At 37.8% G+C, this 14,864-nt stretch overlaps 1 protein-coding gene across 3 annotated transcripts in view; it reads right to left on the reverse strand.

Annotated features, from left to right (window-relative positions):
* atp8b4 (ATPase phospholipid transporting 8B4) overlaps nucleotides 1-14,214 on the reverse strand; it is a 32,918-nt gene extending 18,704 nt beyond the window's left edge. Inside the window, exons 1-4 of one of the 3 annotated variants that reach the window (XM_064336508.1) lie at nucleotides 14,059-14,214; nucleotides 11,334-11,401; nucleotides 3,674-3,732; nucleotides 213-326 (exon numbers count right to left, since the gene is read on the reverse strand). In XM_064336508.1, the coding sequence (XP_064192578.1) occupies nucleotides 213-326; nucleotides 3,674-3,732; nucleotides 11,334-11,364 (204 nt within the window). In that variant the 5' untranslated portion in view covers nucleotides 11,365-11,401; nucleotides 14,059-14,214. Of the gene's footprint in view, nucleotides 1-212; nucleotides 327-3,673; nucleotides 3,733-6,341; nucleotides 7,034-9,631; nucleotides 10,544-11,333; nucleotides 11,402-14,058 lie in introns of those variants that run through there. The other 2 variants (XM_064336509.1, XM_064336507.1) reach the window with 2 other exon arrangements.
* Nucleotides 14,215-14,864: the final 650 nt, after the last annotated feature.

Genomic DNA, 14,864 nt, shown 5'->3' on the forward strand with positions numbered 1-14,864 from the left:
ATTTTTGTTTTAGCCCAGCACAAGGAATTAACTGATTCAATGAATTAACTAATCATGGACTTCAATCAAGACCTTGATAAGTAGAATCACACATCTTAGTTAGTACTAACTTTTGACAGCTTTCTCCCATATAAAACAAAGAAGTACAGTATTCACTGTCACAAGCATTCACTTCAAATCCACTGGTTCGTTATCATGCATTATACACTCACCTGTAATATAAGCAGAAACAGGAAGTATGCATTGGCAACACGCTGGAACTGCTCAAATAAATTAATAGGTAGAAAGGTGAAAATGTTGTATTTTGAGGTTTTGATGTGATTGGCCTGAAAAAAAGGAAGAGGTATAGCAGAAAATCATATACCTTGAAGTTTGCCTACACTAATAAAACATTATATGAAGTGACAATATAATGAACACATGGGGTGTACCCAGGTAAGCATTAGCCTTCTGTCCAGTGACTAGCAGCCCTGATAACTGGCCACAGCATGCCCCAAGAATGGATGTGTTCAGTCAGCATGGCAAGCCATTGCGCAAGAGTAACTCTTCCAGTATACTGGTTGTAAGTCTACATGGACTAGTTGTGTAAACAGTGCAGCCTTCTGGTGTAATAACTGCACAACTCAATTATCCCAATTCAAAGGAAAATAATTGGCAGCTGGCTCCAAATGTCTCCCAGAAAATGCCTGGTAGCCTGTGGTCTCCTGAACAGAGGATGTTGCAAAAATGGGACAAGCAAAAAGAAAAATAAAGAACACCCAATGGACACCCAATCTTAGACTGTACTTTGTGAGTGGCTTTGTAACCATTTTATTGTCAAAGCAATGATCACTTGTTAAATTCCTCTAGGACAAGGACAGAATTATACAAACATCGCAAAGGCCCAATGAAAGACAATAGCTTTTGCTTTCATTTTATTTATGAGTCATTTGATATATCAGGCACTTGCACAACAGTGCTATATGTCGGCTGCATTCAACATGAAGAAGAACTGTCTAAGTAACACGATGACCTAGATATGAATGGTGAAATCAGGTGAGCCTGTCTCAGAAAGGACAAGGTAAGGAATTCATGCAGCACCCTACTTCACAATTTGGTCAGTTTTTGTTATGGTCAAATATTTTTATCTTTTACGTATCTGGTTTTTCTTGTACTATAAGAACCAAGGAAAAGCTGGGTGTTGCTTTCAGTCTTTAAACAGGCAAGCAACACTTTGTGTTCTGTCCGAATGTTCATATCGATTTAATCAACATTAATTGAGACATTAGAATATGTACTGCTCCAAGGCATATTTTAATTAGCAATTTAATTTTTTGTGTGTAAATGTGCAACTATCTGGGATTTCCAGTTGGCTCATCCTGTTAAGGCACTGTTTTAGTGTGTGGATGAGCTCCATGGCGGATAAGCCCAAGTGCCAGCACAGACTAGCCAACAGGCCTGCAGGGTGATGCACAGTTGGCTTCCAGGAAAGGGAGTGTTTCAGTCTGCCAAGATGACAGCATCTCATCTTATACCAGTTAACCTAGATTGGGCTCATGTAACTTCACCTGTTGAGCTGCACTTGAAGTGTCTTCCCCAACTCATGTCTGCACAAGTCTACTTTGCTAACTGTGGCGTGATAAGAACCAGCTGCTGACATCATGTGCTTTGGATGGCAACACGTTTGCATTTGCAAGTTGCGATTAGTGTGGCAGATGAGCATGAGTGGACATTCAAATTTGGGGAGACAAAAGGGGAAAGTATAAAAAATGACATATGCAAAATGGCTATTTGTATTTCATGTGATTGTACCAGTCTTAAAGCAAGCATTCCCCAACATATAACAGTATTTATACGTTATTTGGGTCTCAAATGTTGTCATTTGAAAATTCAAATATACTCACCTTTTGTCCTCTTCACAAAATGCAAAGATGAGTATATTTGTTATTACATAAGCCAGCAGCTTCTAAATTACTTGATTCTCAATCTGGGTTGAAAAGGTTTGTAACTAATTGTCAATATTACATTGCACCATTAAAAGTGTGAATTTAATTCCTCCTGATCATTACTACAGAGGGCAGAGCTGAAGCTACATCACCATGACAACAATGCAACTGGAAAAATACCAGATGTAGCCATTACGTGCAAGGCTAATTATTGTAATCAACATTCAAAGTGCGATTACCACTAAGGTACCTTAATTGGATATCATACAGGGATTGCATTTTCCATGGATCTGTGTATACTAAAAGGGAAAAAATATGTTCCAACAAATTGCCCATTTTAACACTGTATAAGAGGTGATACGTTGTGTGATTCTAATAATTAATATTTAAACTGTCACTATCCAAATACAGTTATGTTAAATACTTTTCAAGGAATAGTCTTGTATCAGACGAGAAGATAATGCACAGACAGGTACATTTTTTAATGTAAAAGCTTAGGTCATCTTCATACACTTTTTTTCTGCAAGAAAGCAACATTGCCAGTACACACTTACAATGGCCTCATTATAATGACAAAGTTCTCATTTCCAGGAACACTGGCCCCCACTCCTTGAGAATATCACATTTCTTACTGTTATACCAAATGCATCTGAGGCCCAGTATTTAGCATGCTGTCCTGATCTTCCACAATGAGTAGCTACTGGTCAACTTGTTCCACAAACAGTGACATCTAGCTCTGTGCTCCACAATTTTAGATTTGTAATCAAACAATCCACATGTGGTTAAAATGCAGATTGTCAGCTTCTATTAAAGGGTCATTTATATATTTTGGTTCCACCAAGTAGAAATGACAGAATTTTTAATACATAGTCCACCCCAATTCGGGGTACCATAATGTTTGGGATAAATGGCTTCAAATAGTGGAGTACAGAGCCAAATAAAGAAAAATATGTCTTTGTCCCAAACATTATGGAGCAGACTGTACATATATGGTGGACAGTTCCCTGTCTTGACAGCAGGCAGTACAGTTCATAGTACAGTACAGTACAGTACTATGAAACCATAATTTTAAATGGCTTATAATTTCAGTCATATCCAAAACTGCAGTTTCACCATGCATCTGCAATACCCGAAAAAATAGTTATCGTTTGCACTATAGTGAAAACCCTTCTGACTTGAGGTTGAGTGCATTACTTCAAAATGTCTAGTTATCCATAAGCTGGTGAACCTTTATCTCTTTACAATATTTTTATATGGGATACCTTGAAGAAATGGGATGCTGTTTCAAGCATTCTGATAAAGATATTGTATCTACCACTATTACCACTGGTAAGCCACTATCACAATACCAAAACAAGGACATTAGATTACTGTATCCACAATTTCCTCTATAAATCAGTATATATTTACATCAAAATGAAGGCATGGAGAAAATATAGCAGTGTTATTAAGCATTTATTGGAATGTGGTTAATGTACTACTTTAGCAATGTATTTACTGTAATTTCTCAATTTGCTATTTAACAATGAAATTAACCGTGTCTTTAAAAACAAAAATTGCCCCCTTTAATTATACAGCAATCTCAATTAAGCCCTATATGTGAGTGCAATGATCTTGTTTGTTCTGCGCGAAGCTTCATTCTACCCTCAGCAGGATCTTTCAGCAAACGCATTTCTGTCTGTATTACGTTTTTCTCCAGTGCAATTCCTGAAAGAGTGTGAACACTGGGAGAGAGAGAACAGACTTACCGCGTAAGCAAACCTGTCATTGTAGTCGCGGTCATTAGCTTTCACATGCCGTTCCTCCTCTGAAAGTACAATTGAATTGAATCACCAACTGAGTTTATAAGACATAGTTGTGGGGGGGGGGGATGGGGGGACGACGACAGTGAAACAAAATAATGACAATCCTACTACATTCTATCAATTTTTGCTGTAATTCACCTCCAGAATGAACTGTACAGCCAGCCACAAATCAGTAAAGTAATATAAAGATTGCTCAAGATGATCTAATGCTGCAATTCCATAATAATTGTTGTAACAGTTGTAAAGAAGACACAACATTCCCAGTCAACTGTAAGTGCTGTTATTGCGAAGTGGAAACGTATAGAAGCAACGGTAGCTCAGTCGTGAAGCGGTAGGTCACATAAGCTCAAGCTCACAGAACAAGACTGCTGAGTGCTGAAGCATGTAGCGTGCAAAAATAATCTGACCTCAGTTGCAACACTCACTACAGAGTTCCAAACTGCCCATGGAAACAACGTCAGCACAAGAACTGTTTGTCAAGAGCTTCAGGAATTCGGTTTCCACCAATTTCTACGGTCTATGGTTTCCACGGCCGAGCAGCTACGATCAGCATGCGCAATGCGCTGGCTGGAGTGGGGTAAAGCACACCGCCATTGGACTCTGGAGCAGTGGAAACTGGAGAGTGATGAATCACGCTTTACGCTTCACTATCTGGCAGTCTGGCGGACGAATCTGGGTTTGGCGGAAGGCATAGTGCCAACTGTACTGGCCAGAATAGTGTCAACAGTAAAGACTGGTGGAGGAGGAATAATGGTCTGGGGCTGTTTTTCATGGTTTGGGCTAGACCCCTTACTTCCAGTGAAAGGTAATCTTAATGCTACAATGACATTCCAGAGAACTGTGCATTTCCAACTTTGTGGCAACAGTTTGGGGAAGGCTTTTTCCTGTTTCAGTATGACAATGGCCCTGTGCACAAATCAAGGTCCATAAAGAAATGGTTTGGTGTGCAAGAACTTGACTGTCCTGCACAGAGGCCTAACCTCTACTCCATCAAACACCTTTGGGATGAATTGGAATGTCAGGCCTCACACCCAACATCAGTGCCCAACCTCACTAATGCTCTTGTGGCTGAATGGAAGCGAATCCCTGCAGCCATGTTCCAAAATCTGGTAGAAAGCCTTCCCAGAAGAGAGGAGGCTGTTACAGCAGCAATGGGGGGGTCCAACTACATATTAATGTCCATGGTTTTGGAACAAGATGTTCAACAAGTACATATGGCTGTGATGCTCGTGTGTCCACATACATTTGGAAATGGAGTGTATATTCTCTATGTGCTATACTGCAAGGTCACTTGTTCAACCCTTATTCAAAGTACCACACAGAATGCATCTTGAATTATTCAACAGTTCAAATAATAGATATGCTGTGCCTTTAAAATGTCCATGTACATGAAAGACCAGGTGTATGTTTTAGATCTTTACTGATAAGTGAAAATTTAAAGACATAAATTCAATGGCTACAGTATGTCTAACAACAGCATTCAGTCTGGGAAGCTGAATAAACTAAATAACTATAGACATGTTTGGATATTCACATCTTTATTATTATTATTATTATTATTACTTATTACAAATCTACTCTATCCATTAACATGCGATTCAAAATAGCAATCTGTAAACTAGGATAAAACATGAATTAATTATTTCCACAGATTTTAGATTACTAAAGCAGAAATACAATCCAAGAGGTCATGTAGCTACAGACAGTTGAAATTTATTTCTACAGAATGCAGCGTCTGAAATATTTTCCCAAAAACACATAAGAGAAGTTGTGACACTCAGTGCACTTAATGAAATAAAAAGAACTAATTTATAGTCACAAAGAAAACAGCTGCACTCATTTCTTGGTGAAGCTGTTAAGCTATATTTACATACTGGTGATTTTCATGCATCTTTGGAAGAAAGAATTTTTCACAACACATTTTAAAAGCTTAACTCAGAAGTTAACTTCATTAATGATATGGAAAATAATATATTTTATATAAAGTTGCGAAAATATATGTTCAGAAAAACTCACAAAAATTTTTATTTTTCGGCAAGCAAGCATAATGAGAAAAGTACAGTTAAATCCACCAACAATCTCTGTTATGGTTTCCCCAGCTGCTTATTTACTGAATACTTTTCACAAATTCACAAATATAAAAGTATGAAACCCTAACTTCCTTCATCTTCAAAAGAAGCAACTACCTCAACTTGCCTCTTTTTATTCAAAAAACGAATACACATGCAAGGATACACGCACACACAAATGCACACACACACACACACCCCAATTCACAAACACACACACACACACACACACACACACACACACACAGACAGTTCCCCCAAAGCTATTGCTGGGAAGAACATGTTCGGCAGAAGACGCATACCCTTCTACATTACATTACATTACAGGCATTTAGCAGACACTCTTATCCAGAGTGACTTACACAACTTTTACCTAGCATCTTTTTGATCTTTATTAGCACACTAATAAAGATCAAAATCCTTCTTCCAGATAGCCTAACTGATAATCTTGTACGTTGGCCTTACCTTTCACTACACCCCCCACAACCCCCTCATTCTCTTGAAACTCCCACTCTCAGCTTTATATTGTCTGGTATCCTTACCGCGAGGCATCCAGTCCCTTCTCCACGGCATTAACATCCACAGCCATTTTTCAGCCGTTCCCTTTGGCGCAGCCATCCTTGTGTATGCGAGGCTGGACGTCAGCTAATGCTAGCAAAGCTAGAGCCCAAAATGATTCAGGCATGAATACAATTTCTCAGAAGACAATCCTTTCAGAAGGACAAGCAGCCTCTTCATTTCCAGTCTCTGCCTCGCGTCCCTCTGCCCCGTGCGGCTGCATGGGAAAGTTATAAACGATCAGCCAGCTCCCGTCTCTCAGGTCTTACAACGTCTGTTGTTTCCGGTGCCCTCAGGCCACATATTCCAGAGAGGGTTTCAGAGAGTCGGGGAGATGATCTGGCATGTGTCTGTACTTGCCCGGGTGAAAGGAGGGCCTTTGCCGCAAGTGAAGTGTCTGAGCGAGTCTGCTCCGCCTATACCAGTGTCTCTAAAGCAACATTTTAATTTTGAAAGCAGTGGCAAGTTTCCTCAGGGCATGATTTCAACCAAATCACTTCTCAAATGGAGGAGCATTAAGCATACATACACAAACACGCGCACACAAGCACACACACAAACAGGCACGTATAGTAGATGTACACATAGGTATTCATGTGCACACAAAAGCACTCAAATACACACAAATCTTTCAAACACATATCCAGGAGCTGTCTAGATAACCTTAAAAAGACAAAACAAACAAACACCTGCCATCAAAGGGAGTGATTTATCCACATAAATAATTTTTCTAAAATATTATAAGTTTATGTTTCTTTTTCCATTTTACTGTTATAAAACTTTCAGAATTTCTGTTTCAAGTAACCACAATTACCTAAAGGAGAACAATGGACTAAGAATGATCAAAAAAAAAGCAGAAACTGAATGTATTTATTAATGCTGACTGGTGACTTCTATTGCAGATAAATCAGCATCAATCATATCAATGTTACACAGAGAACCTGTAGTTTTGGATCACACAAACCTAAACTAAATCAGTGTTTTCCCTTCTTTTTAAACATGTTGCTGACATTTCATAATGTAAATTGTAAAATTCCCATTTCACTGGAGTATTTCTATTCCTGGTGGTAAACTCAAACTTCAAACTCTGCTTTATTCTCCAGAAACTTGTGTTGAGAAAAGAAAGCCATTGGCCATACCACACACACCTCCAAGGTCACAAAGAGCAGGCATATAAACGATTAACCACCCCTTAACCCCCCATTAGAATTGTAAATTAAGTTTAAAAAAAGAAAATCATTCCAAGTTAATCTGTCTGGGAGAGAAATGTTTCAATAGCACCAATTCATGAATGGTTAATCTAAAATTGGCACACAGTATAATGAGGAAATGAATTGAATGTGACCGCTCGACATTCAGAACTCTGTTGTTCAGTGACAAAATGAGGTTGACTGTCACATCCAAGAACAATATGTGTTCAAAAATCTTATTTGTTCATCAAAAGTACACATTCAGTAATGAGATAAAAACTGTGCAGAAGCGTAGAAACAAGTCTAAAGAACACTTCCAGCTGTGATGTTTGAACTATGGTTTAGCGTTCTCCTCCTGCAAAAAGCACTATGATGTAAGAGTTTCATGGAGTTAATTGCATCATTTTTTAGACCTGCCTTCACATCGTTACAAGATGATGCACACTCAGTGTTCTTATACAGTGTATGGTTTCCGATGTGTAAAGCATAATGCTATCTGGCAGTGCACACAGCTACACTGTCCTGCTGTTTTATGTAATAGTGATCCCCTTGGGTCCTTGGCTATCGCTTCTTTGGAGACTGTTTCAAACGACTGAATCGTAATAATATGAGCATATGAAAAAATACTTGTTCTTTCAATGTTGAGTGACACCAGAATAAAGGAAATTGTCACAGGTGTAATATGGTAAAAGTATTTATAAAAGTATTAATAAATAAAAACCAAATGTGAAAGTGTAGACTGTCAGCTTTTATTTGAGGGTATGTACATCCATATTGCGTGATCCACGTAGACATTTTATACACAGTCCCCCCATTTTAAGGGAGCAAAATTAATTTGGTTGCACAGCTGTCTCTTAGCCAATTTGGAAATTAATGAGTTAATTACTCAGATTTGTTTCTTAGTTTGCTGTTAATTTTTGCTAATTCATATTTATACATTTCTGAATACCTCATAATTCTTTTATGAGGTAATATGTGGGCAATATGTGACTAAGGTTATATCAATCACATACAGTGCCCACAGCTTCTTACCTTAATAAAACACCAACTATGCTTAATATGTTACCATCATTTCACCAAGAGCCTTACCTAAAACTCCAGAAAAATGAAATTGAAAGCTGTATCAAGTATTAACTAATTCTCTTATGTCCAATAACTATGGGTTGTTTGTGGATCCAAAATCCTTCATATATATCCCATGACTTGATTCTTAATTCCTCCTATCCACATATAATAATGAGAGAAAATTTGACCCTGCACAAGTATATACAATATGTATATACAATATGTATATACAATATGTGTCAATTGCTCCCAAATAATAAATGATAGTTAAGCTCACAGGCTCACAGACATATGCAACAGGAGAACATCTTCCATTCTACACAGGGTGTTTGTCTTGCTATCATGTGTTATAAGCTTAATAATTGAAGACTCCATAGTGTTGGTTTCAAAGACCTTTTCTATTTACCCATTTGGTTAATTTGTGCAGGGGGGAATTATTTTGAACATGCTCAAAATTAAAATATATCAGACACACCAGGTTAAATTTCAACAGCAGCATTATCCCTTACAACACAAATGCATTCCCAGAAGAAAACAAATGGTGTCATACTGCATGACTTTGTTGCCAGTGAAACATTAATCTAGCGATGTGGCTAAGTCTCATTCGTGAGGAATTGACAACAGCTCTCACCCAATTCTATCAAAAGGGTAACTGATAAATTAAGATAGACTAGATAAAATAAACAACAGCCAAGCTGGTTCAATAGGCACTACTGAAAGTGTGAAATTGTAAATGTTTACTGTCACATCTCTGTAATCAAGCTCGCCCCAGAGTTGGCAGACGGAACACACAGCGTTGAGCACAGGTCCTGCTGTGAAAATTCATTCACATAGCTTTTCTCTTTTCCTGCCCTTTGCCCAGATGAGGTGATTAGCATATTTCAGGTGAAAGTTAAAGCCTGAGCTAAAGCACAAAGCAAACAGATATTTTACTCATCTAAATCAACCTCCAACCTGAATAGTGACTCAGACACTTTTTCTGCCTGAACAACAGAAACTGAAAACACAGGTGGCCATACCTGCTGGTTGCACCTGCATTTCCCTTCCACATCTGATACATATGGGTGGACAAAAAAGTCAGTGAATTCCAAGTTGTTCACAACTTGGCGTAAAAGTCCTGAGTGAACAGAACGATCTATGGTCTGCTCAAAGTCACTGAGGTGCTGCACTGTATAATTGGATGGTATACATTACAGTCCCTGCCCAGACACACACACGCGCACACACACACAAACACAAACACACACACACAAATACTAGTTCCGGCCACAAAATTAGCAAAAACATCCACTCAGAATTACTCAACCAATACAGTAATTACATAATATACAATAGAAGACAGGGAGTCTGCACAGTAGAAAATTTCCTATCTGCTGTCACATAAGGACACAGGGCACTAACTTGTATGTATGTATTATTTTTAAATATAAACTTATAATATATTTATGATAGTAACTTAAGGCACAGCAATACTTTTTACATAATGAATCTAAACAGGTCATTAGACAAGACTTTTGTCAGCAGATATCAATTTCTGACATGAGGGAAGGAAGCTTCGTTTACGGTGCCTGTTCTAAATTGCATTGCAGCAATATCGACTTCCAATATTTTTAAATCATTAAAATATGGCAGCTTCTGGGAAACTAGTCTGAAAGCACAAAGGTATGAAAGAAGGAACATGGGATGCAATGAGCCAGGGTTCACAACACTCTGTAAAATGGACTGATCTTAACTGGACCTTTGCTTATATGCTTTTTGTTTTGTTAATTCATTAATTGCTTGGTCTGCATTTTAAAAAGCCAAAGGCAGCAGTTTATACCTGAGAGGTACCCTTTTCATGAAACCAAACCTATTCTAAGAAATTCTAGCATTTTAGACATACAAATGTAGTCCTAATTGGGCTGCTGTGTAGCCCAATCCTTTCTGTGATGCAAAGAAATCAAAATTAAATTTACACAGACTTTATAGAAGGAAATAAATTAGAAAGTTCAATTTGAAAAAGAATCGTGTGTAGTAGATAATTAAAGTTCATCACGATCTTGGCATTGTGTTGTACATACATACATAAAAATTTAGAATACATCAAAAGATCTTACATTGGAGTCATACAATGCCTTTATCAGATGTCAGTATTTTGTGCAATTCTGAACAGCATATCAAAAGATGAGCAAAATCAACAGCAGTATTTTTTATATTTTAAATTTTTTACTTTTCAAAATGAATTAATTATTTTTACAAAATAATGTATAGGATTGTTATTATCTTCATAATAACATCAGATAAGAATCATAATAATACCAAGACCTTTTTGGTAAAATGTACAGTCAAAAGAATTCCCAAAAATTCTACAAATTTGGGGACTTTGATTGCAAGTTTCACAAGTGTTATTTGTGACCTAAATATCATATGTGCATCAAATATTCTTTCTCCATATGAAGATTCTTTGTGAAAATTTCAAATTCATTTTCAAAATCCAAATTCACACTAACTGCAAATCATACATAAACAGTATTTCAATAGATTATTTATAAGCATGGCATATGTGGCTGGATCTATATTGAAAATTGGGATAGTGCACATATTTTTATAGTAATGTCTGTTACACTGTAAGAAAGGCTACCATCTCTTTTTCCTGGAACATGCAAGGTGGTCCCAAGTGTCCATCCTACGTCTGTGAATGTGGAGGAACAAAACAAGACAAGAAAAATCCAAGGCACTTACCAATGTAATTGTTCTTTACGCAAAACGTCATAGCATCAGGGGACCTCCGGCGGTGCCCTAGGGCTTGCCTGCACAAACAGAAGCAAAACAAAAAAGAAGCATTGTAGCTTCTTATCCCTTGTTAATCGTGGGGTCTGACTAGTCATGTCTGAATTACCACAATCTCATGTGAGTCCAGAGCTCCGTGGGCCTTGTGTCTTTCTTGTGAGCTGTAGGTGTCCGTTCACTTCTGATTTACACCACAATCAGAAAACATCTTTCATAACTGTTAAAGCCTTCCCTGTACTTTACTGTAGCTCAGTGTGATAACTCACTGCCTGTTGTGTGACTATTCTCTCAAACGGTTATGAGTATGCAATCATGATCGTGATAATAAATGTTGACTTATTTGTGTAGTCAAGGCCCGATTTGACCACATTTTCAATAAAGTAAATCACAAAAAGATAGCTAACTTGGATACAGAAACAAATGTAGCCATGGTCACTGGAAAATCTACAGTGCTACATAGTATAATGGATCTTAAGCGATATGCTGAGCTGAATACTTAATATCTGCCCACAGTCTACAACATGCTTTACAGTTCCCTTCCAAAGTTCTTTAATTAAACCCCAGAGGGCCTGGGCTGGGAGCTTGACTCTACCAGCTGGGAATTGTACAGGCTCAGCTGATGTCAGCATCTAGTAAACAGCCCCACAAAATTAGAGTGCTCTCAGTTGTTTTCTTTAGCTTCCAAAGGCTTACAATCAGACTGGGCTCATGTGTACTAAACAGATTATCCTTTTATATTTGCATAATACAATTTTTATAAATAATATTATAGGTTACAAATGTATACTTAGCTGTTTTCAATTCCAATATCCTCTTAAATGTTTTCACCAGGCAGTATGCAGGAAAGCGGGTTAAATAACATTCTCCATTTACTTGTGACCATTACAGACAGAAAATACCATCTTATTGGTTAAAGCTGTCACCTCCGCCCATATTCCTGGATTCAAGCACTACAGCAAAGTTCAAAGAAGTGTAGGAACCACATGAAGCCTTATGTTACCTCACACTGTTCAGTTTGACACATAGTGTAAAGGAGTGTATGGATGGACACACACTTTAGTTGTGAAAAACTGTGTTCATTGGTTCCCAGGTGCTGAATGTCTATGAACTTCTTTAAGAGACATTCCTAGCAGTGAAAACCGTCAGTAACTGGTCAAAGAGATAAGAGGGGAACGCTTCTCTCAGGGTGTTGTCGAACTCTTCTATGATGCATATTATTAATTTATGTCATTGTAAGCCAATTTGGAACAGGTAACAATTTTGATAAGCCTGGAAAGGTCACCAGTACAGGTCCGCTCTCTCATAAATTATGTGTACAACAAACAGACTAACTGTGAAATAAACTCTGCTGAACTCTCCAATTTACTTTTCAGAGCCATAAGATGTTTCATCCTTCATATACTGACACTGCACCAGAGTCTATGTATTCTATCAAGTCATTAAAGGAGACTATGTGCTTCAACAGGGAGGAGGCTATGCGCTTCAACATTCATCTTTCCTATGCACCACACAGCTCAGTGGAGACTGCAGTGCATTGATGGAGCTCCTTATTCCCAGGAGAGAGGGGGCATTAAAACTCCATATTGACAAAGAGTTGTGCATTATGCATGCTCCATAATTTATCCCAGACACAATTACAGGCTTATGACTGTGTGTGTGTGTGTGTGTGTGTACAACGTGTGTGAGTGTGTGTGTGTGTGTTTACAACTCAAATTCACTTTACAAACTGATAATGTAGCAGACAAAATATATGAAACATTCCAAAGCTGTAACTGCATCTAAAAATGATCAAGCTCTTCCATTTGTGCGCATATCAGTTATATTAAAATAATAACCACTCTGACACAGATGTCTTAATAAGCCAATTCCACAAACATAAACGTCAATTGATGTGAAAGCAGGACAGCACTTCAGCCATTACAAACATAGTTCCTAAGCTCTATATTAGACTGAACAAACTCCTTTGTAGTGTGTGCTATTGTATCTCAATAAACTGCACCCCTCAAAACAATCATCACAGGTAATTGCATTCAACATAATCCTTGCATTTGGTTTTTGCAACAAAAAAATATTTGTAAAGATGCCATTCAAATGATTAAAACCAAAGACAGAGTGGGTAAATTAACTATTTTCTTTTGAAAACATGAATAGCTGATAAAAAAGACACAGTCAAGGAACGCGACATCATATGGTAATTTAAATAGCCACCACTGTACATTAGGCTACGAGCTGGAGAACACAATGCATAAACCAGTGCTGGAAAACTAACTAATTTAACGTCGAACAATTCTAGCGTCATTAACATAGACTGATCATCTTATCAAGAGATCAAATACTACATCGCAAATTTGTGCAAAATAAAAGCCAACCAAAAATACAATAAGACACAATAACAGTTTTAACCATTTAAGATAAATAGAATGATCCTCCCCGAGCATAGCATGCATTCCATTAATCGCTCAGATTAGTCAACAAACGTAGGCTAATTCTCTTTAAATAAATATAAACCATAGACAGCCGTTCAAATATTTCACATGCTATTCCAAAGTCATGAGTTACAAAGACATTAGGCTATCTACTAGGCTACGTGATAGTGCAGAGAAATGTTGGGACTAAAGCCACCAAACAAACGATGGTCAGACGGTCAAGCAAACAAAAATGTGCTTTAGCTACTTACCGAAAACATTGCCCATTTAAATAGGGAAGTCCATTTTACTGCACAGGGTGAAGAGCTATAATACAAAGAGACGCATAAACGTCGGGCAGTTCCATAAATCTTCCCTTCCTCTTAATTCTCTTCCTCCTTCCATTGACACCCACTGTCGCAATCAGCTCAGTTTTAAGCTCCCGACGTCCTACCTGTGAGCATCATGATCGCACCAAGATGTAGGCTACAAATTGATTAACTTAAGTGTAGACGCAGTCTGTCATGTACCATGAAATTTAAATTTAACGGAAAATGAGGCTGTGCGTTGTTTTCATGTTATTTTTGTTTCCCAGGGAAGGCATTGTCTTTTTCAGTCTGAAAATAACAAATAGTATCCTAAAATCCTTGCTGTATTATACTGGCGAACACCTGATGTTCTGAAATGCATTTTATTTTACATTTTGGGGAAAATGAAGCCGTCCTCGTAGGCTAAGGCGGCAGTAAAAATATATTTGTTTGATTTCCATCTGTCATGTTTCAATATCGCAGTAGACATCAGTAGGATACTGCAGAACATACATTCTGGAAAATGAAATGCAGATTGCCTTCTCTTTTGTCAGCTTTGACCTTGAATTTGTTCGGATGTATATCATAAAATACCATAGCTAACCGGCTGCTACCATTATTGCTAGCTTATTCTGAATATTTTTAAATAATCAAACAATTTATTTAAACGGCCTAGCCAAATTCAACATTGGCTGGCTATAGTTTGAACAGCAGCAGGCTATCTATTCGGATATACCCTTATCAAGCCAGCTCATTGCCCCTGTGAGGTC

The sequence above is a fragment of the Anguilla rostrata genome, chromosome 5, assembly GCF_018555375.3.
Source record: "Anguilla rostrata isolate EN2019 chromosome 5, ASM1855537v3, whole genome shotgun sequence".
NCBI classification, from domain to species: domain Eukaryota; kingdom Metazoa; phylum Chordata; class Actinopteri; order Anguilliformes; family Anguillidae; genus Anguilla; species Anguilla rostrata.